We start from the raw sequence: 21,939 nt of genomic DNA on the forward strand, positions 1-21,939 counted from the left end.
TGCTCATGGGAAGTTCAGTAGGCTGCTTGATCAGTAAAATTTGCCCATACATGAACATAAATAGTGTTCCTTTCAATACCCTCCTTGAGAGCAGGGAGAAATATGAATCAAGTCCATCTGCACTGCAGATCAAAGCAGTGGGAGGTCCAAGATCATGACTCTGGTCCCTGTCATGCTCCTTGTGGTGGTCTCCATGCCGTGGGAGTTGCAAACACTTCCCGTCTCCCAGGTCCAGCTGTGTGTGGGTTTCCGTGTGGGTTGTAGAAAGACCCCATGTCTTTCCAGCACTGTGTAATTCTATGCTGTGTTTGATGACCAGGATTGATCCACTGAGAAATGAACATTCCTTGCTCTTGCCATGTCCTTTTTCTTAATTTGCGATGAATCGCCTACTCTTCTTGCATGTTAGCATCTGCTTCTGCAAAATGAGGGCAGCAATACTTTTAATCTGTAGAAGCATTATGAGATTTCTTCTGGGTGTGGAAAGCATTTTTAAAATACCAAGATGATAGGTGGTGTGTGCTGCATATACCAACCTTTGAAGAACCTCAATTGTCAAGTCATTAATAAATGGGAAATCCAAAAATCATTTTTAGTGTCAAACCAGGACACAGGCATGAAATAATGACAAAGTGAGGGTGGTAAGCAGGTGGGAGATACTTAAATGAAAGTTTGATGTTCTTTTAGTGCCTTGTCCAGCTTATGGTAAGGTAACATTCTGTTTTCAGTGTTAATGATTTGCCTTGCCTTCCCACACTCTGAGGGGCTGCTTTAATCTCAAGTTTGAGAAGTGCTGGGATTTGCTTTCCAGATGGTGTTTACTCTTCAAAAAAATAAAATGTTGCTTTTTAGCAACATGACTGATTCATAGTTTTCTTCTCTTTTTATTTTAGAAATCTTCCAGAATCCCTGAGGATGACATCAGGTTGAGAAAAAACAGAGACCAAAACTGTGCCAATTTCTTGGAGCCAGCTACTGTGCTTGCTACAAAGGAAGAGAAAATGGAAATTGAAGTTCCAGTTTCTGAACATAAAAGCATCACCACGGTGGCTTCACCACATCCCATAGACAGTCCAACCCACTTCTTTTCCCCTGCTGCCAGCCACAATGGACTTAAGGACAGGCACGAATCTCTGGACAGTGAAGTTGCTAAAGAGATCAGATACCTAGATGAAGTGCTGGAGGCAAATTGCTGTGATTCTGCTGCAGATAATACCTTTAATGGGACATCCTCCCCTGAACCAAGTTCAGTCTCCATTATGGATGGCTCAGGAGCATCTGTTAATGTCAATAATGATTCAGTCTCCAGTGAAAGGGAAGAAAATGTAGCTGACAAGCAGGCACCCTTGGTAGTTGAACCACGTGAAGCTGGCATAACAGATGAGAACCTGAAATCTAATGGCCATTCCTTGGGTAGAGTGAAGGAAGACACTAGGGAGAGTCTGAAGGTGCCAGGAAGTCCCACTTCTTCAAACAGTTCTAGAAGATCTTCTAAGGATGGAGAAACAACTCTTACAACCCTTAAGAAAGAGGCTAAATTTGAACTACGAGCATTCCATGAAGACAAGAAGCCCTCAAAGCTCTTTGAAGATGATGAAGAGAAGGAAAAATACAGGGTCCGCAAGGTGAGACCATCAGAGGAAATGATGGAACTTGAAAAAGAAAGAAGAGAACTCATTAAAAGCCAGGCTGTCAAGAAAAACCCCAACATCGCTGCCAAATGGTGGAACCCTCCCCAAGAGAAGACCCTGGAGGATCAACTGGATGAAGAACATCTGGAGTCCCACAAGAAGTACAAGGAGCGCAAGGAGAGACAGCATCAGCAAGGTGCAATACCAACATCCCCCAAACAGGTCAGCTGCTCCTTTATACCACCAGAGCCAGCCAATATCAAGAAAGAGGACATTGTCACAGAGCAAATTGACTTCTCAGCTGCCAGAAAGCAGTTCCAGCTGATGGAGCATTCAGGTCCACCTCAGGGTCAGGCCCCACCAAGGCGGTCAGGAGCACCCAAAATGTTCTCCATCAAACCATTCTACAAAAGCCTCAATTCTCCGCATGTAGACAAGCCACCATTCTCCGTGACAAGACCCATTTCAGTGTGTGGGCAAACAGGACAGCTCGAGGATAACAATGCCACTGTTGTCAAAGCACAGAAGGTCTCCTGTACCTCAGAAGATGATACAAGTGCTCAGACTGCCACTGCTGACCCAATAAGAGAGTTGCCGTGCAGTGATAGTCCCAGAGCTGGACAGGCCTCAAAACTGTGGGCGGAGGATGGAGAATTCATGAGTGCAAGAGCAGTCTTCACAGTGGTGAAGGATGATGGACAGAGTGTGCCAGACCAGTTCCCAAAGTCAGGCAGTGCCTCTTCCCCTCCAGAGGAGCTTGACTCAGGTTTGGATGACTTGTCTGTCAGGTCTCAGGATACCACTGTCTTGGAGACCCTTTCCAATGACTTTAGCATGGATAACATCAGCGACAGTGGTGCCTCCAATGAGACTATGAGCGCCCTGCAGGAAAGCTCGCTGGCCGATTTCTCACTGCCCCAAACCCCACAGGCTGACACTCCAGCAGACTGCAGGGGTGAAGGCATCTCCAAGTCATTCAGTGACCTGGGCTGTGACTCACCTTCCTCCACCTTGGCAGACTCCATGCTGATTGATGACCAGCTGGAGTACCATGCTGGCCTGCTGGTTCAAAATGCCATCCAACAAGCCATAGCTGAGCAGGTGGATAAAGCAAACTGCAAGGAAGAAGAAATACCAGCAGAGAAGGAGATAGTGGTCAAAGAGCAGCCAGCCACCACTGGCCCAGCTCCAGCCTCCAAGGACCAGCAGAACCCAATGTTTGAGCCACCTCAGGTGTCTTCACCTGTTCGAGAAAAAAGGGACACCATACCAAAGACTTCAAAAGAGGAAGATTCAGGACTCAGGGAAGGGAAGAGTTTGCAGCAATCACCCGTGTACTCAGCCAGCCAGCCATTCCTTGTGGAGGAAAATAGGCATGAAGTCAGCTATTTCAGCAAGTATTCAGAGGCAGCTGAGCTGAGGAGCACTGCCTCCATTCTGGCCACGCAGGAGCCTGAAGTGAGTGTGGGCCCTTTCAAGTTACGGTCAAGAAAGCAGCGGACTTTGTCAATGATAGAAGAAGAGATCAGAGCTGCCCAGGAACGAGAAGAGGAGCTGAAGAGGCAGCGGCAAGGTCTGCAGCTGGCACCAAGCCCTATTCCGAAGAGCGCACCACCCATGCCCACCAGAACTGTGTCTTACAAAACTTCACCAGGTAAGAGACCAAAGCACCGCAGTGGAAGTGAAATGTGATTGAAAGGTCAGGTCAGTTTCAGCTTTATGTAATTTTTGAATGAATATGTAATTTTTAAGGTGGTGGGAGGGTTGTCATGATTTTGTCTGCCTGGAAACTGCAGGCAGGAGGAGGACATGGGACAACCGAACTTTCTGTCGGTGAGCACACCTCTGGATGTTTTTGTTTTCTCCCAAAGGTAGTGCAGAAGGAACTTAGATAACCTGATGATGATTAGGTAACCCTATGCTCTGTGCATCCCTTGCCACGTTGTAGCGTGGCATGTCTACCACTGGTGCTGCTTAGACCACCCATTGAAATTTAGGATCATCACAAGGAAGGGCAGCAGCAGTTTTTGCAGCTGTGTGGCTATTTGAAAGACAAACATACAAAGCATTTTTCAACAGGCTTTCTCTCTTGCACCATCATTAAGAAAGTGAAGAGGTAGTGGAGATTTTCAGATTTTGAATCACATTTCATTTTGTGTGTGTTTTGCTTTCTGTTTTCAGGTATTTCTTGATCTTCTTAATGAACTTTGGTAAAAAGATCTTCAGAGCTGTGAATTGCCATGTATTTCAGCTGGTGTCATTCACAGGCATCACAAAAAATATGCTTAATGGATTCAGTAGGAGTCCTCTGATCAGCTTCCGGGTCCCTGTGGAGGTTTTCACAGCAGTTACAGCATATTTCTCTCCTCCTTCCCCTCTTCAAAAAAATAAAACATGCATTCATGCCTTCTTAATATAGCATATAAAAAGAAATAAATTAAAAAACAAACAAACAAACAAACAACTACATGCCAGGCTTATTTCTGTGTAGTGATATTTATGAGTATAAACCTGCATATGCTTTGCAAGTACTTAGAAGTTTTTATTAATAGTGATCATTGTGAAGAAGTATTCATTTTACCCAGAGTACTTAAATTCCATCCTCATTTCCACTGGTGTAAATCTGAGCCAGCGATGCTTCCAAAAATTGTGCAGGGTAATCCTTTTCTTTTGAAAGTCATGGCAAGCTTGAACAAGGCCTGGATTTAGTCCATTACCAGTCTAATTGTGAACTTGGAGTGTTATGCAGCACATAAATAGTGGATACTTTGTTTTGTTTCTTCAGGGAAGTGGATTTTTACATGTTTCTTGCCTAAAAATGTAGCAGATGTTGCTAATTTCTCTGAAGTGCTATTGTTATTACTAATGTAGAACAGCATTTTTGATATGGAGTCTGTAAATTGAGGTGTTTTGAGCAATGTCTGACAAGACGTGAGAGGCAGAGCACCACAGACTTCATCTAGGAGGACTTGTATAAAGGTGTCCTCCTGCCTGCTTTAAACAGCATCCTCTGAAGCTGCAAGTACTTGAAATTAGGCTGATAATGGTTGCTTTTTACTCACAAGTGATGATGGAAGGGCTGCTGACAGTAATGCTTGTTTTAACAGAGCATCTGTGAAAACAGTGTACTTTGCTCATTCTTATTTCTCTACACAAGGCATTTACTTTGTGTCTGATGTTAAAATGTTCATTATAAATTACATTCTAGTGAGAATGACGAACTTATATTTATAATGACTCATTCCAGGCAGTTTCCTTTAAATGTCCAACTGCTATATGATCAAGAAAGAAAATTGGGATCTGTTAGCCAGTGACTCAAGCTACTGCAATTTGCAGCTGGTAACAAGGCAAAGAATTAATTTCTAAGAAAAGATGAATATGTGGCAATGTGAAAGGATGTCATTGATCAAAAAAACCACAAAGAGCATTGCCGAAGTCATTCTTAAATCTTCTTTTGGTCCTTTCTAACAGTGGGTGTGCTCAGCAGTGCTCTCAGCTGGCGGAAGTTAGCTCAGCACCCTGAGCATTGCAGGTTGTATACCCTCATCTCATCCTTGCTGTCCCTTTAGCCAGCTGTGTTACAGTTAAAGCTTGAAGGCATCCTTAAGAATTGGGAGAAGTGGTACTGTGCAATATTTAGGAGTATGGCAGCAACTTTCCTTTTATTTTACTATTTACAGCATCTTTTCAGTATTTACAAAAACAGAGGCAAAATGTGATTCAGTGGAGACAAGAAAATCTGGCTGTAAAGCTTCATTGCAGCCAGTTACAGTGGTGATTTACAAAGCAGAAGAGAAAGTTTACTTGTGGTAGGCACAGTAAGGAATATGCTGTAGAACATGCTCGTTACTGTAATCTGAATATCTAGTATCACATAGAAAAATCATGAAAATAGTAATAATAGTGGTAATAACAATAGTAATAATAGTAATGGTAGTAGTAGTAATAATAATAAAAGTTATTATGATGATGAAAAGAAGAAAGAGAGGTACTTCTGTGACCAAATTGCCTTTCTGAGAGAAAGAATTGTCAGTCTTCTTTTAACATCGGGATACCTCAGCAGAAAGGAATTAGGGGATCAAGTTTAAATTTGAAAAACCTGTTGCTAATCCTTAAGTGGGAAAGTGTAAACTCACCAGAACTCTTTTGAGAAGGTGCAGTAATTAACTTAATTAGCAGTGGCCTACCTATCAGGTTGCTTTTTGGTGGTGATCTGGGCAGAGTGGCTTTACTAGGACTCCTGGTGGTCCCTGGTTATTTAGTAATCCTGCCCCACTTCACTGCTTTGAACTGTGGTTGTATGGATAACAGAAACACAAACCACAAGAAAAGACTGCAGTGAACTGAACTGCTAATTTGACTGAAGTGTGGAAGATTAACACAGTTCCTGTGGGTGTATGTGTGAAATAACTGCTAATTACTTTAGATAGCAAACAGGCTGTTTTTACCACCCTGACATACAAATTTCATACAACTGATGATAACATTAAACTTGGTGTCTGCCAATCAGCTGGCACAAGCCAGTGTTACTCATAGTAATAAAATTCTGTACTGCTAACAAGTATCCCTTAAAACTGGGATGCTTCAGAGAAGCCTTTTAACCCATTTCAGATCAGTGGAACAAGGACTATGTATTGTGTGCACTCAGGACAAGGACCTTCTCCAGGGTACTTCTGGAAGGGTGAAGGGAAGAAGCTGTAAGAATTTCATTCCAAAAAAACTTGGATTTCCTGCATGAGGAAACCCAAGAAAGACCAGAAAAATGGTTGAGCACAGCTAAGTGGAGAGTCATCATGGATCCCAGGATGTTTGTGGAGCTATATTTAAATCTGAACGTTTCCTGTGTTGTTTTGCTGCAGCACCTGCTGCGCATGGCGAGGTGTTGAGCAGGTGCATAGCAAGCCAGTAGTTTTCTCCTACAGTGTGCAGGCAGTACACCATCCCTCCTGGGCAGAGCAGCTGGGGCTGTTTGATAGTTTATTTGAACAGGATGATGAGTGTGTGACACAAGAAAATCCAGCATACATTTGGTGGTGTAATTGCCATGTTCCTTTTATTAGGATTAGTTAGACTATGAAGAACTTGTGTCTAACTTCCTTGTAGTGCCTGGCTCAAGTAACTCTGTTCATCAGAGGAGATGTGACTATCATTGCATGAGGAGTCTTGGTTCAATGAAGGCTTTTCTGTTAGAGAGAAACCATTTGTGAATATTTGTTGTCTCATCATGAGGCATGGGGAAATCCCTAATACAAGAAGCCATGCCTGAGAGAAGCTTTCCTGAAGCTGCCACATAGGCCTTTTTGGTGTTTGTCACCAAAGCATTTCCAGGTGAGGCAGAATGCACATTGCGTTCCCTGCACTTGTTCACAAGCACTCAGACCCATCTGCACACGCATCTGGGAGAGCTGCTCACCAAGCAGTTGTCTTCTGTTTTCCTCAGCCGATGAACTAGATGAGAGAATTTCACCAGATGGGAGAAGTTCGGGGGGGGGGTTGCAGTTTAGAAATGCAAGTGATCAGGTACATTTAAATTTCAGGTAACTGTTCCCTCCAAATAGTGAGGGATGTATGTATGCTGTCATCTTCTTTCTTCTCACAGAATCATAGAGTGGTTTGGGTTGGAAGGGACCTTAAAGATCATCCAGTTCCAACTCCCCTGCCATGGGCAGGGACACCTTCCACCAGCCCAGGTTGCTCAAAGCCCCGTCCAACCTGGCCTTGAACCCTTCCAGGGAGGGGGCAGCCACAGCTTCTCTGGGCACCCTCTGCCAGCGCTTCACCACCCTCACAATAAAGAATTTCTTCTTTATATCTAATCTAAACCTACTCTTTTTCAGTTTAAAAGCATTGCCCCTTGTCCTACCCCTACATTCCCTAATAGAGTCCCTCCCCATCTTTCCTGGAGGTCCCTTTAAGCACTGGAAGGCCACTATAAGGTCTCCCCAGAGCCTCCTCCTCTCCAGGCTAAACAAAGCCAACTCTCAGCTTGTCCTCACAGGGGAGGTGCTCCAGCCCCCTGACCATCTTTGTGGCCTCCTCTGGACCTGCTCCAATAGGTCTGTATCCTTCTGATGTTGGGGGCTCCAGAGCTGAGCATAGCACTGCAGCTGCTATGGGGTTCTTACGAGAGTGGAATAGAGGGGGAGAATCCCCTCCCTGGCCCTGCTGGCCACCCTGCTCTTGATGCAGCCCAGGACACGGGTGGCTTTCTGGGCTGCAAACACATATTGCTGGCTCACAGTCAATTTACCACCCATTAGTACCCCCAAGTCCTTCTCTGCAGGGCTGCTCTCAATCCCCTCCTCACCCAACCTGGATCTGTACTTGGGATTGCCTCAACCAATGGGCAGGACCCTGCACTTGACCTTGCTCTGAACTCCATAACATTTGCATGGGCCCACCTGTCCAGCCTGTCCAGGTCCCTCTGGATGGCATCCCTTCCCTCCAGTGTGTTGACCGCACCACACAGCTTGGTGTCATTGGTGAATTCGCCGAGGGTGCACTCAATCCCACTGTCCGTGTTGCCAACAAACATGTTTAACAGTGCTGGTCCCACACCGACCCCTGAGGAACTCCATTCGTCACTGCTCTCCACTTGGACATCGAGCCATTCACCACAACTCTTTGAGTTCAACCGTCCAGCCAATTCCTTATCCACCCAGTGGTTCATATGTCAAATCGATGTCTCTCCAATTTGGACACAGTGTTGTGCAGGACAGTGTCAAATGCTTTGCACTTGGCATTGCTTTCTTTTCCTGAGTGACAACTGTGGAGTGTAAACCTCTGTCCAAGGAGCCACTTCAGCTTGTAAACCATTTTCCACTTTTCATTTTTCACTAGTAAATACTTACGCTAAGGAAACTTCTCAGGTTCAGCTGCAGCCTGAAGATACTTTTTGTATGGTGGCAGGAGAAACAAAAACTTCGGGGCAAAATATTTTTAATATTTGTGGCCACTGCAAAATTTTTAATGGCCTGTATACATGTAAAGAATAAGGATCTGGTATAATACACATGCATGATCCCCTTTTTAAAATGAGAATTTTCAGAAACACTAGAGGAGAAATTAAGCTTTTGAGTTTATGGAGTGTACTGTTTCTTACTCCTTGATTAGCACCGGCATGAAAAAAACAAAGTTCATAATTCTCTTGAATGATTCCTCTGTATTCTTCTGTTCCTCATCCCCTGAACACCTCCAGGAGTGCCTTAACAGCAGACTAACCCAGCTCATTTGTCATTTGCTTCCTTATTCCCACCCTAGTGGAGAATGTGTATGAAGTGAGAAGGTCTTCAAGAGGTTCTTTTTTAAATGTTTGTTTGTGTGTTTGCATATTCGTGTTGCTCAACTGGTGTTCAAGAAGACCAAAGAAGCCCACCTTTCATCTGAGTGGTAATGAGGCTACGTATTACCAGAGGGACTTTTTTTTAGATACTTCAACTATCCCCTGCGTCCAGCACAGAGTAGTCTCCTAAAACAGTCTGTCTAAATGAAATCAATTATTTTGAAAAGTTTTCTCTGCTGTGCAGATGTCTTTAAAAAATGCCAGCACATCTGTAAAATGGTTGCTCTTACTTGCATTAAGTCCCATTCTTCCCATCTCCATTGTACCTTAATTAACACTGTAAGTTTGCCCTTGGTACCTGCTGGTTACTTAGTGGTGACTCAGGCCCTTGTCCCAGGGCCTCCCCTCAGTCACTCTTCTTGATATTGCAGCAAATCAGCTGAGCATCCTTCCTCAGCTTGCAGCGAGTGCTTGGACACCCATCATGCTCCACAGGGTATATGTCACCATCACAGACCCTCTTGCTCCCCAGAGCTCTGCAGAGGTTTTGGTTAAGAGAAAGCTAGTTTGTCCCCAACTTTTACATGTCTTTGATTTTGCAGAGAGATGTCAGGTGATGTCCTGCAGCCGGCAGACTGGGACACAGCAGCAACTGCCCTTTTCCTGAGCTTTCTCTTGCTCTCCCCAGAGCTGAGAAACAGTGCTATCCTTAAGAGCAGCTCACGCCTACCCCAAGTAGCAGAACAAGCAGGAAATTAAGAGAATCAAATCCCAGGAGCTTCCTACTAGATCTCTGAAGCCAGAGAGTGGAGGGAGCCATCACCAGAACTAAAGCCACAGAACATTTTTTGGAGTCCCTTTGAAAGAGGAGAAAAATGTAAATGTGAGGGTGAAGATTTGGGATGCTATAGCCTGTACTCAATCTTGTAACAGCTGTAAAGGTGATCTCAGGGGACTGCCTTCCCCTGGAGGGGAAGACACTGCTGTTAACTATTGTTAACTTGCAAGTGTGACCATCAAGCTGCAATCTTTGCTGGTATCCCACGAGTATGACCCTGTTTCCATTTGAGTCAGAGCACAGTTTCAGTTTGGATTTGGGCAAGGGCCACCAGCAGTGTCTGTGTGTATCAGGTGTGGCATGGGACTGTGGAAGTAGAAAGTGCCTCTGATCATCGCGTCTCATGATGCTTTTATGCTGAATGACTTCTGCCTGAGAACAGTATCCTCTGGATGAAAATCTGCCAAAAGAAAAATAACCCAACAACATTACTAACACAGTCTGAACTGGCAGAATAAGTCTGTGCTGGACTGAAGCTCTCCATCAGGATCACAGAGTTTTTCTGTGGTTGTTCTGAGAGCCCTGAAGCCTCGGACAACGCATCATCAAAGCATAACCTCACTGATGGTTGTGCTGGTTGCTTGCCTTTCTGACACTGTTGGTGCTGCTAGGATCTCCCTCTTCCACCTGCCTACAGATTCTTAAAATTTTCATGAACTGGAGGGAGACACTTACTCCTCTGTGAAGAGAAGTTAAATGACACTGTGAGTTCTTGAGCTTTTAGTGGAATCCAAACACACTGAGGAAATGGTTGTATAAGCATCATTTCTTGTCGATACAAACCAGCAAAACTCTGTTTTGCTGTGGCCAAATCTGCTTACTACCTTGGCTTCTCTATTTGTGAAAAGGGAACTGTGACACTGTTCATGGTAACACTGCCCAGCACACTCAGAACAGTTGTGTGTTACGGCAGTTTGCTGCTACAATATGGAAATTGATGGGTCTCCCATTTAGGGAGAATGGATCTGCTTGGAGATAGCCCCTTTCTAAAATGCAGATCCCCAGAGCCTACGGTTTGCATTGTTTTCCAGAGAAAGTGGAATGGAAGGAGCTCTTTTCAGGCATAAGGCTTGTCTGTAGATCTGAGCATCCTGTGATGTGTCTGCATCCGTGGGGGAAAGCAGAAGCTAGGCAGACATCTGAGAAGCCTGATTCTTCCAGCATTACTTGAATACATCCAAGACAGTTACTTAGTAGTGTAAGAATTCAGTAATACAGCAAGATATCTGACCCTTAATCAGATCTTTTATTTTCAGCAGACTTTTATACCCACTGAACCCAATGGGATACGTGAAGGTTGTTCTTACTTTTTCCTGCTGAGCAGACCAAGCTGTCACACGTGTGTGCAGATGGGCAGCAGAAGACCTGCTGTTGGCCTCTGCTTTCGCTGCATATCTCCTGGTCTGGTGGAGCTGGTGTTGGTGCCACCCAGAGAAGAACCTGGGCCTATAGAAACTCCCCGTCCAGTCTCTGGTGGGGTGATCTAAGGGGGACGAATTCCCAGCCTCATCCCTCCAATGGCCAGCTTAAGCTAAGCCTGTAATGATAAACTAGTGATGCTGGGTTTTTCCATACTGGTCAGAAATGAAACAAGTCTGGCAAGGGGATTTTTTGTAAAATACTTCTACAGCGTCGACTCAGGTTTCACTTCTTCCTTCAAGAATAAATCCTGCTGATTCTTAGAGGCGGTTTCAAGGCTGCTCTCTAGTGGCTATCACTGTCATGATGCTTTTTGGAGGAGCAGCTGGAGTTTTCATTTGTCTCAGCAACAGGAAGGTTCATGAAAGTTTGCATGATCCTGCTGATGACTTCACTTATTTGTAAGGGTTTTGGGGTGGTTTCTTTTCATCTTTTTTTCTTTCGCATCCATTGAACCATCTTGTTTCAAAGAACTGATGTGCCATGGAAAAGGAAACCTGATTTTGGTTCAGCGTTGCTTTCTCCTGTCCTAGCTGAGGACCCCTGTCCCTTATTCCCCAACCCTGTCATCCTCATTCTTCCCACTGGGACAAGGTGGGTGGCTCACCCCAGATCAGCGCCTGGTGATGAGAAACACAGGCTGTCCTCCCTGGAGAAATGTGGGTTGTCCATCCTCTGAGTTCTCCCACAGCTCGTTGCAGCAGTTTCCTGCTCTGGCCTGCCTTTTACCCACCTCTTCAGTCGGAGTCACTGTTTAAAACAGGCTCCCCTGGATGAAATGGGCTCAGTCAGAGAGCAACCTGACTTCTCTCTGACTTTCCTCCCTCCAGGAGACTGAAGGGCCCTATCTGAATGAGGGGTGTGTGGAACAGAGACCCCATCCTGCTCCACCACAGGTCTCCCTCCAGGAGCACCCTCTGCAACTTGCAGGGATCAGCTACAGAGAAGAGTAGCACCAGGGACTGACACACAGCCTATCTCTCTTACAAAGCAGATAAAAAGCACTGGGAGAAAAAGCCAGCAACACTTAATGAGATGTCTTCTTTAGACATCTGACATACAGCAGTGGCATCCTGTGCGTTGTATTGTCTGAGTCAGAAAACAATTTATCTTGCAGTTTTCCAGAGTCTTACAAACATTTCCACATAACTGAAATGTGTCCTGTAGGAGGGAACAGGGATAATTCAGCCAGATACTACTGTAAACAACAGTGGTGGGTTAAATTTGCATTGTATCATTTCATAACTTTTCTAGGTCTTGTAAAAAGATTTTGTAGTGTTTTAGTGTAGTGGATTTCAGGAAGAGAAATGTTGTTTTAAAAGCTTATGACTGTCCTGATTTACCAGATGTTTTCATAGACTTCATTCCAAACTGTTTCTTCATTTAAACCCCGCTGAAAATGCTTCTCCAGCTGTCATCTTTTGGAAACAACTTGTGAGTCGTTCAGCTTAGAAAGGGTCGTTCCTTTTCATGTCATTGCAGGAAAGATAGAGAAGATCAAGCCTCCTCCATCCCCCACCACAGAAGGCCCCATCTCACAGTCTGACCTGCCACCCGAGGAGCCTGTGGGAGCCCAGCGACCCAAGAACCTGATGCAGACCCTCATGGAAGATTATGAAACACACAAAACTAAGAGACGAGAAAGGATGGATGACAGCAGTGTAAGTGCCCTTTTCCTTTTCACTTTTTGCTCTGCAGTAGAGACCATGACTCACAGGAACCAACATTCAGACAACAAAAATATTTATTTCACAAGAATCTGCTCAGACCACCTTGCAAACGTGTAAGGATTTTAACACATTGTAAGATCCAGTGTGTTTGAAATGGAAGAGTGAGAGCCAATGGAGAGAAAGAGTGTCACTGCAAATATCAAAGGCAACTCATATTAAATTTAATTTTAATTAAGTTAATTAATAATAAGGACTGGGTGTACCTGGAATTGGCAGACTCTTTTAAAACACATATCACCAAGACCCTCCAATGGGTTATTTTAGTGGTCCTTTGAATTTTGTGGATCAAACAAGTATTCATGTCTGTGTTTGTAGGCACCCAAAGTCCCATCTCTGTGTGCTCAGGAATCAGTGTAAGTGGATAACTTCCCCAGAAACCACTCCTTGCAGAACTGGATTGGGAATGTCTCAGAAATTAACTTGGATCCTTCAGTGGGCAGCATGCTGTTTCCCACTGGATTTGTTGTCTTTCTTCTACGCAAACAGAAAATCAGCCAGAATTTCAGTTTGTGAAATGAATGCCTTCATTTCAGTCGTTACTGTAGTTGAGTTTAACCCAGTTAAGGTTTTCATTATTGGAGGCACTAATAAGAAGAGCTATGTATTTCATAGCTGGAAGTACCAAAATTCACGTGCAGCTGTTATACAACCTGTTTCCAGCAGATCACGAGGTATTTCTTATTCAGACTCATTATTACTGTGGGCAATGAGTGCAGAAGGTAGTGAGATAGAAATGCGATATAAAAATTCTTAAAAGGACACAGTGTTTCCCGAAGCAGCCGCAGTCCTCCAGACATTTTCCAGAGATGTCAGAATGATGACACCAGTGCCAAGGAGCTCATGCACCAAACAAGCTGCTTTCTAGTAACCTTCATTATAGGTAGAGTCTCATTAGGTATACAGAAGCGAAGGTTTGTAACGAATACTCCACTGGTCTGGCAGCTTTTAATCATTACTGGTAAATATTGCACAGTAGCATAAAATACTTAAAATCAGAAGGAATGCGATATGGAGAGGTCCTGTTGCATTTCTGCTGGTTAACTAAAACATAGTAGGAGAGCTGACTCAAAATGTAAACAGATTGATTTCCAGTGCACACCAGAACCTTTCTGGTCCCTCTTCCACTGAAGGCATTGAAAGAAACGATCTCAACATCCACCATGCTCCTGCTGCCACGTAGGAAGCCAGCTCATGCACAGGAGCGTGCCTTGTTCTGGCAGCGGCATCTTGGGGCCGTGTCTTGGGAAGGAGCCCTGGTTTCCCCTCCCACCCCAAAGCACCCAGTGAAATGGGGTGGCTCCGCCTGCTCCAGTGAGTGCTGTTTTCTGGCATCTCCCCAGAGGATCTCTTTCCCTGAAGGGTGCTCAGAGGTTTGCAGGAGACGTGTCAAGCTTTTACACCCTTTGTAGAAGCTGGGAGGAACTTTAAAAATAGAGGGGCATAAAACTCCTGACATGCAAACCCGAACTGATCCTCTGGAGTCCCACAGTGAGTCTTTGTCAGTCTGGTGGCTTGAAAACTTGGCACGGTGGAGAAGCTGCTCTGTTAAAGAGTTGACACTCAGCTGGTACTCACCCTGCATTTTTCCTCCACCCCTGTGAAGAGCGAAGGTGCCTTGCCCAGCCCATGAAGCATTGGCTTGTGGCTGAAATCTCCCACAGCTCTGATGGTCACATGCCATTTGTCACACACGCTGGAGCACACAAAAAACATGTACGATGACATTAGACCTAACTACCTCTGCTCACCTTATCTGAGTACAACTCCGCAGGTGCTTGCAGAGCTGCACATGTGCCCTCTAGAAAGCAGGCTGGCCAGGACTGCTTGGTCTCTCCTGCAGTTTGAAGTGAGCTCTGATGTCCTGACCTGGCCTGGGCAGCATCTGACCAGAGAGGTGTGCTCTGGGTGCCAGCTCAGCGGTCTGCTCCTGCTAAAGCTGCCCAGGTGCTCACCACCCAAAGAGCACTGCCAGAGCATTGGTGCTGGTCAGACAACTTGTGGGATGGATATTTTTCTGGGACAAATTGTCAGGGCTGCAGTGAATTTACAGAGCCACAGCGCACATCGAAGTCCCACAGTGTTGCATTTTGTTGTCAGTCTCCTCTTCTGTAAGCCCATTGCATAGAGCCAAACAAGATTTACATTCTTGCTGCTGCCTACCCGAAATCCTATTAGAGGGCAGTGTCCTGCAGATCCCAGGGAGAGCTACCTTGGATCAGCAGGAGTGTTTTGTTTCTCTTCCCTTCCTTTTTTCACTTTCCTTTTGTAAACAACTCCCACCACTGACAGGGGAAAGATAATTCAAATAAGAAGTGCTGCACTTGTACCACGGTTAGTTTGATCTAATATTTTACATGCCAGGCTAAGCAAAAATTATTTAAACAATAGCTTTGATTTGTCAGCAGAGGACATTGACCCACGAGCTCAGGAAAAAAGATTTCTGTAACTAACGAAACAAAAGAGCACATCACTGGCCTGTTCTTAAGCATATATGAAATAGAGCAGGGCAAGGAGCATAACTGACAACCAGACAGGCAGCTGCCACTTGGAGCGTTAAGTCCTGAGAGCTGAACGTGACTCATCATTGCTTTTTGTAAGTGAGGGGAACCAGAGACTTCCTTGGGTACTGGGAGCAGTCAGAGGGCTGTGGCACCCGAGGCTGAACTGGGCCAGCGCTGCTGCAGGGGCAGGGGCAGCAGCCACGGTCTCCCGAGTGGGACTGTGGAGAGGTTTGATGTCCATGGAAACTCCCCCTCATATGCCGAGCGCACCATCAGTGCTCATGTATAGACTTTCTGGTTTTCCCTACAAAAGATACACCAAAAGGCAGAAGGGTGGTTTCAGTAGAACATCTACCCTGTCTTTCCTTCAAACGTCACCACCTTCTGTTCTATGTCCGGCTACACCGCGGCTGCGCTGGCCGGGGCTTGCAGGTTTTGCCTTTCAGAAACAGGGCAAATCAAGCACATCTGCTCTTGGAAGAGCTTCACTGCTCAGGCAAGGGGGCAGTTTCTTCCAAAGAGGATGTGTTACTATAGAGGTTTCAACAGGTGAGAAAAAGAGAAAAAACAGCACCAAGAAAACAGGTCAAGCACTGATGGTAAACAAGACTGAGACTGGCCAAGCAATGTCATTTAAAAAACCATCAAACTGACTAATTTTTTTTATTTTTTTTTTTTTTAATGACACCAAGTTGCTTGAAATCTCACACTCTGGGATGTGCCAGTTCTTGCAGTTTCTTTATTTTGTTCTTGTTTCCTAGTGATAACATGCTTGTTCAATGTACTAATGCTGGTCTTTTCCCTTTCTACCAGTACATCTGTAAATTACTGTCTAGAAAGGTTACTTCTGAGGTACTTTTCAACTGCTTATTTATTTTTGCTTCCTCTTGCATGGTGATTCCAAGTGCATGTTATTGAAGTTTGCATTTTCATACTGTGTGCCAGTGCTGTTTTATATCAAAACCAGGATGCAAATGTGTGTGGGGGATATTCCCTTGTATCTCTCATCAACAAATATTTGTATGTCTGGTTTTCTAACCCTTGGATTCCAGTTACAATTTCTGGCATGGGAGGGGTTGTAATTAAAGGGATGGGAGCTGTTGCCCAGGACTGGAGCATTCCTGAGGTGTGAAATGAGAACTCCTTAATCCCTGATGCTATTTAGTTGGCAAAGCTAAACCTGGGATCCAAGCATCCTCACATACTGAGTGAAACTGCTGTGGCCTTTCTTTTTCTCTGATTGCAATGTATTTAGCACTATCAAAATCTCTAGTATTTTGTAAAGAATCTGCATACCAACCTTTCATCTGCAGAAGAAGAGAGTCAGATCCAAGCACATGGCCTCAGTCTGGTGAATTTTGTGAACCTGTCCTTGTCCCTGTCTGTTGTGATGTGATGACTGATCACAGTCCCACAGCTTAGCATCACTGTTGGTCTCAGAGTGGAAGAAACGCAGACCTGCTTAAGTAAGGGTGTTTACAGTGACATTTGGTATTTTAGCAAGGCAATAACTTGCACAGTCCTTAGCTCTACAAAGCTGGACTCTGCCAAAGGCAACAATATTAAGACCAGAGAGTTGATACCAACTACACTTTTGCAAAGTTTGTTAAGAACAAGGTACTCAATAATGTGGACATTTCAATTGCCTATAATTTTCTGTGCAGACATATGTGCAAATCTGAACTTTAAGAGACACAAACAGATTATGGTTATGACTGACATTCATTTGTCCATCATCAGCATTTTTTTATAAACATGAACCTTTCACTATTTCCCTATTCCATAACATATTTTACCACATCAGCTACCTCAAGACAAGTATATGAATATTTTCTTTCTTAGAGAGTAAAGCAAAGTCAAGTCTGTGCCATTTCCTATTCATTAAATAATTTAGTGTGTGTTTTATCTTGCTGATACAAACCAGTGATTTATCTTTGTGTAGAGTATTTATAGAGAGTTAATTAGTATAAGAGCAGTGTGCTTTCAAAGACCCAGTTTTAAACACAGATTGGGCCTCTTCTCCCCCCGTAATATCTGCACAATAATCTGAGTTATGATTTATGAACAGTAAGTAGTGATTAGAGGGTTTGATGTCGTGTGAGAGGCAGAAGCACAGGTGTAGATTTTACATGCCCAGCCCTTGGCCTTCTGCTGAGAAGGGTTGCGTGTCTGCCTTGTAAAATGATAATGACACAAGGAGTAATGACCTGTAAATTAGTGTGCATGGATGGGAAATAGGGTAGAGATGAAAAAGGCTGTAGGATAGTGATTGTGTATGCAGGTGAAAGTATGCCACTTGGCTAATCCCCAGTGTTAAGCCCCTGCCTGAAGAAACCGTTTGGTTCTCACTGGATGTCTTTAGCTGAAGATGGGCAGTTGTTTCATAAGGAACAGCAAGACTCAGGGCATGATGCCTCCCTACTTTCTACTGACCCCACAGCTGAGCTATGTCTCCTGTTGACCAGAGCCCTCCGTAATCTGCTCCAGTGCAAGCAGGTGGCATTTAATTGTGGGTGAATTTAATCATCATTGGCAGTGCTGGAGCTGACCCGGCTGTGCTTTCACCAGCTGGGAGCAGGGGCTTCCACACCAACAGCTTGATGGCTCTGCTCCAATAAGCAGCAAGCCCCCAGCAAGGGACAGTAACTGCTGCAGTTAAGCTACATGTACCAAACCACAGGCTGCTTCATGGTTTTATAACCTCCAAATTCCTGCAGCCTATGTTAAAACAAATCTGTCTGCTGTTTTAAAGATACAGCAGATAACTAGGTACCTGCACATACATAGGTCAGTTTTATCCTTGAAATCTTCTGCTTTTGTCCATACAACTATATCTTCAAATTGACAGGACATTGTCATGAGTCTGCTTAATATCAGTCATACTGTAGGAGATACAGCAGTAAGGTGACATTTATTCAGCATTAAAGGCTACTGCTGAAAATTTTTGTATTACAAAACAGAAAACCAACATGCTGGATTTGATGGCAGAGGGCACACGGTTTATGTTTTAATGCTGACCAATATATAATACTGTCTTGTTTGAGATAAACAAATTTTTATCTCAGATATGCAACTCCTCACTGTGCTGACTAGAGGTCTGGTGTATTCAGGGAATAGCATTAAGTAGGTACAGTGAAGAAATACCTTCATACTAGAGGAACAGATGTTCTTTGTCCCACAGTAGTTCCAGTTTTACGTTAAAACATTTAGTTTGTAATTTCTCAGCAGGAACATTCACGTATGCAGGAGCAGACAGCCCGTTTCCTGCTGTTATGCTTTTGTCTCTTTATGCACATTGTGCTCCATGGAGGTGTCTTGCACAGTGACTTTCCTGCGTGGTACTGGTAGATTTTAGACAACCAGACCTTTGCATTTTCTGTTTTTGTTGCTTTTAGTTCTTCCAGGTCCAGCTGGGAAGAACAAGAGAAATATTAAGCTCCAGAAAAATCATTTTGCTTCAGTGGAAGGGACAAATATGCTTGGACTAAAGCATATCTGTATTTTGTTTTTTATTCTCCTGTTGCCAGTAAGAGAGCAGTTATTATTACATCTATTGGAGGGAAACTCAGGGCAGGTTGGTCTCCATCTCTAGGATGGAAAGCTAAATTAATCTTACACCTGACAGTGGTAGCTGTGTCGATCTTTTTTTTCTTTTTTTTTTTCCAAAATCCTCAAAAATAAATTAAATCTGTCAGGAAAGAGCACCCTGCAATTCTTAGTGAAACTCCAGAGCTGCAGCCACAAGATCCACACAGCAATTTTTTGCAAAGAGAGGTAAAGAGTGGTTTTAACAGCCCTGCATATCTTGAAAGATTTGTCTTTCACTCACACCTACTTCTGCTCTCCAAATTCTTCCTCTTCTATGGCAGCTAGTAGTCCAATCACCTCTCCCAAATAAGAGCAATTTTATATAACATTGCTTTTCCCACTGACATGTTCTTACCATTAGGAGGTAGCCAGCTCAAGTTCTTCAGCGTAAGCTTGAGTGAACTGTCTGCTTCGTGATCTTTCTGATTTTTGATATACATCTTCGTGCAGTAATGAGCCTGACTGCCTTAGGCCATCCTGAGCACTCAGCCTGGCCCTGCCTGGGTCACCCTGCCTGCACCCACTGAGCTGACATGGGGCATCATCAGGGAGGACACTTACGAAGCGTTAAGGTAGCATTTTGTAACATGGCCAAAATGACCACCAAAACAGGCGTAGCAACAAAAGCATAACACTTTCCTTCCTGTGACCTGCTGTGGTGAGCCTCTGGGTGCTGGGCTCGTGATGGGTCTGCAGACAGACCTGGTATCTGCCAAGAATATTTTTAAATGGAGATCATTTGCTATTTTAGGCGAGGGCTTCCTGGGTTGTGAATTCAATGGTCCATTGAGAAGTCCCAATTCTCCACTCAGTCATTTCAGTTGCATGCTATAATTACCCCATTGTTTCCTCTAGTGGGTGTAAAACTGACACAGCTGAGTAAAAATGACAGTTATTTTAGGTCAAACACTCTTCTCAGTAGACTAAAAGAATAATTCTGGAGTAACTATTCAAAGGGACCTTTAGCTTATTAGTATATGCTCTACTATTTAAATGGCTTGTTTATTAATACTAAGCCAGGCATCAGTACTTGTTTTCCTGCAAAGGTGAAGTCCATGTTCAGTGCCCTCATGGTATCTCTGATATAATTCTGGGAACTGTGTTTCTTGGAGCAACCAACAATGTTTGCAGAAGTAGACAAGCTTTTGAGCATGTCTGCAGACAGGTTAAATGGAAGAAACGCCTTTGCCATCTTTTAAAACAGACAAACTGACTGATCTAAAGCAGAAGGCTTCAAAGTTTAAGAGTCCTGACTGTTGCAAGCCATCACCAGAGACCATCACATTCTGATTTCCAGCAAGGAAGACACTAGCTGGGAACTGTTGTAAATTATGTAAAATCCACTTTATTTTCAGCTGTCATAAATCTACAGGCCAAATTCAGCAGACCTATTTAAATATACCACTACTCTGTGACAGTGGCAATTTTGGTTTGAAATACATGCTGAATTTGCTGTTTTCTCATGTAAATTTCAATATCCAGTGGGAGAACAGTAACCTTCTGTGTTTTATTTAGTTGTTCTCCCATACTGGTCTTGATAGTCTCCTGTCTAGCAGTATTTGTTGCCATCCAAAAAAAAAAAAAAAAAAGAATCCCATGGGGGCTTTTTCTGTCTTCATTGCTAACCTTGGAGCAACCACTGCTTCTTAGTCTTCTTATTCTGAGAAGATAGTAAGATGATGCCCTGATATCCAGTCCGAGTTTTGCTTCTCCATTATTCGGTTTGGGTTTTCTTTACCTGGTTCATGCACTCAGAATCCAAGACATGTAGTTTAAACCAGTGGTCCTCATCTCTGCAGTAGGAGTAGCTGCAGTACACTACGTACAGGCTGATGTCTCAGAGGGAATTTTTTTACTGATTTCAATTTTTTTTTTTTTTTTTTTTTATGAATTATTAGGTTTGTGAGCACATTTGCCCTCTACTGGGTAAAACAGAAACTGCTCTGGTCCCTTGCTCTGCAAAAAGAGGAGGCATGATTCCAGGCAAAATTTCAGAAAAAAAATATCACTCCGGTAGACCTGGACCAGTTTTTGTAGCACTAGTCAGTGCCAGGAAGCAGATGGAGCTGTAGCTTAAAATCACCTCTTTTGGCCGGATTTTGCCTTTAGTTCTTTGGCTTGGTCATAGTGATAGTCAAAAAGAAACTAGGAAGGCAAAGAAATAATAAAGCTGGCGAAACTCCACCCTACTGTCATCCACCTGAATGGAGGTCTGGGTCTTAGCATAAATGCAGAAATGTGTTCTCATTCCCATAAGCAAAGTTACAGCCTGTAATTTCAGCTAACAGTTCAGAGCCAATCTCCTGATGTTGCCTGTACAGGAGCCCCTAGTACCTGTGTACTCTTCCAACCACAGCTTGTCACAAGCTGAACGAAGAGTTTCTTTAGTCTTAAGTTTGTTACTTTTATTCCTGTTAAGGCTTAAGTCCTCACTGCATATATGACTTTCTGCACAGAAGAATAAAATAGTATCATCCTTTCTCAAAAGGCCAGATACTGTTCTGCAGTCATTGAGTGTTCAGAGCAGCTTGCAGGAGGCATTAGGGACCAGGGATGGCAAGCATTGTTTCAGTGAACAGTCATGTATTTGTTGGGGTTTTTCTTTACAATTTTTGGTTTTTTAACTGTCTGTTTAAACATTTCAAAAGTTTACTTCTCTGGGAGGGCTGGTTTAAACCACATTGAGGGAAGTGGATGTTGGCAGCTTCCTGGTTTAATCACAGAGCTGTTATTCTATGTCAGTCAGAAAATAACATTGCCATGTGCTTCATTGAGAAGGCCCTGAACCCCTTTATGTCTCATTTTGCTGGGAGGAGAACACCCACTGCCATACATTATTTTCCAAGTAGTACATCAGATGCACATCACAATAACACCTTTCGGTTTTGTATGATTTTTTTTTTTTAACTTTGTTAGAACACATATTAAAACTGTTTATTTTCTAGTTAAT

The 21,939-nt window shown here is 43.8% G+C and overlaps 1 protein-coding gene across 7 annotated transcripts in view; it reads left to right on the forward strand.

Moving 5' to 3' along the window:
- The window catches only part of PALM2AKAP2 (PALM2 and AKAP2 fusion), a 227,536-nt gene that overhangs the window by 201,110 nt on the left and 4,487 nt on the right, over nucleotides 1–21,939 (forward strand). For 6 of the 7 annotated variants that reach the window (XM_032981577.2, XM_042788051.1, XM_042788052.1 and 3 more), the window contains 3 exons: nucleotides 894–3,285; nucleotides 12,653–12,831; nucleotides 16,215–16,253. In XM_032981577.2, the coding sequence (XP_032837468.1) occupies nucleotides 894–3,285; nucleotides 12,653–12,831; nucleotides 16,215–16,253 (2,610 nt within the window). The remainder of the gene's footprint in view (nucleotides 1–893; nucleotides 3,286–12,652; nucleotides 12,832–16,214; nucleotides 16,254–21,939) is intronic. The other variant, XM_042788050.1, reaches the window with a different exon arrangement.

Source organism: Tyto alba, unplaced genomic scaffold, assembly GCF_018691265.1.
Source record: "Tyto alba isolate M040663 unplaced genomic scaffold, T.alba_DEE_v4.0 Super-Scaffold_13, whole genome shotgun sequence".
Taxonomy (NCBI): Eukaryota; Metazoa; Chordata; class Aves; order Strigiformes; family Tytonidae; genus Tyto; species Tyto alba.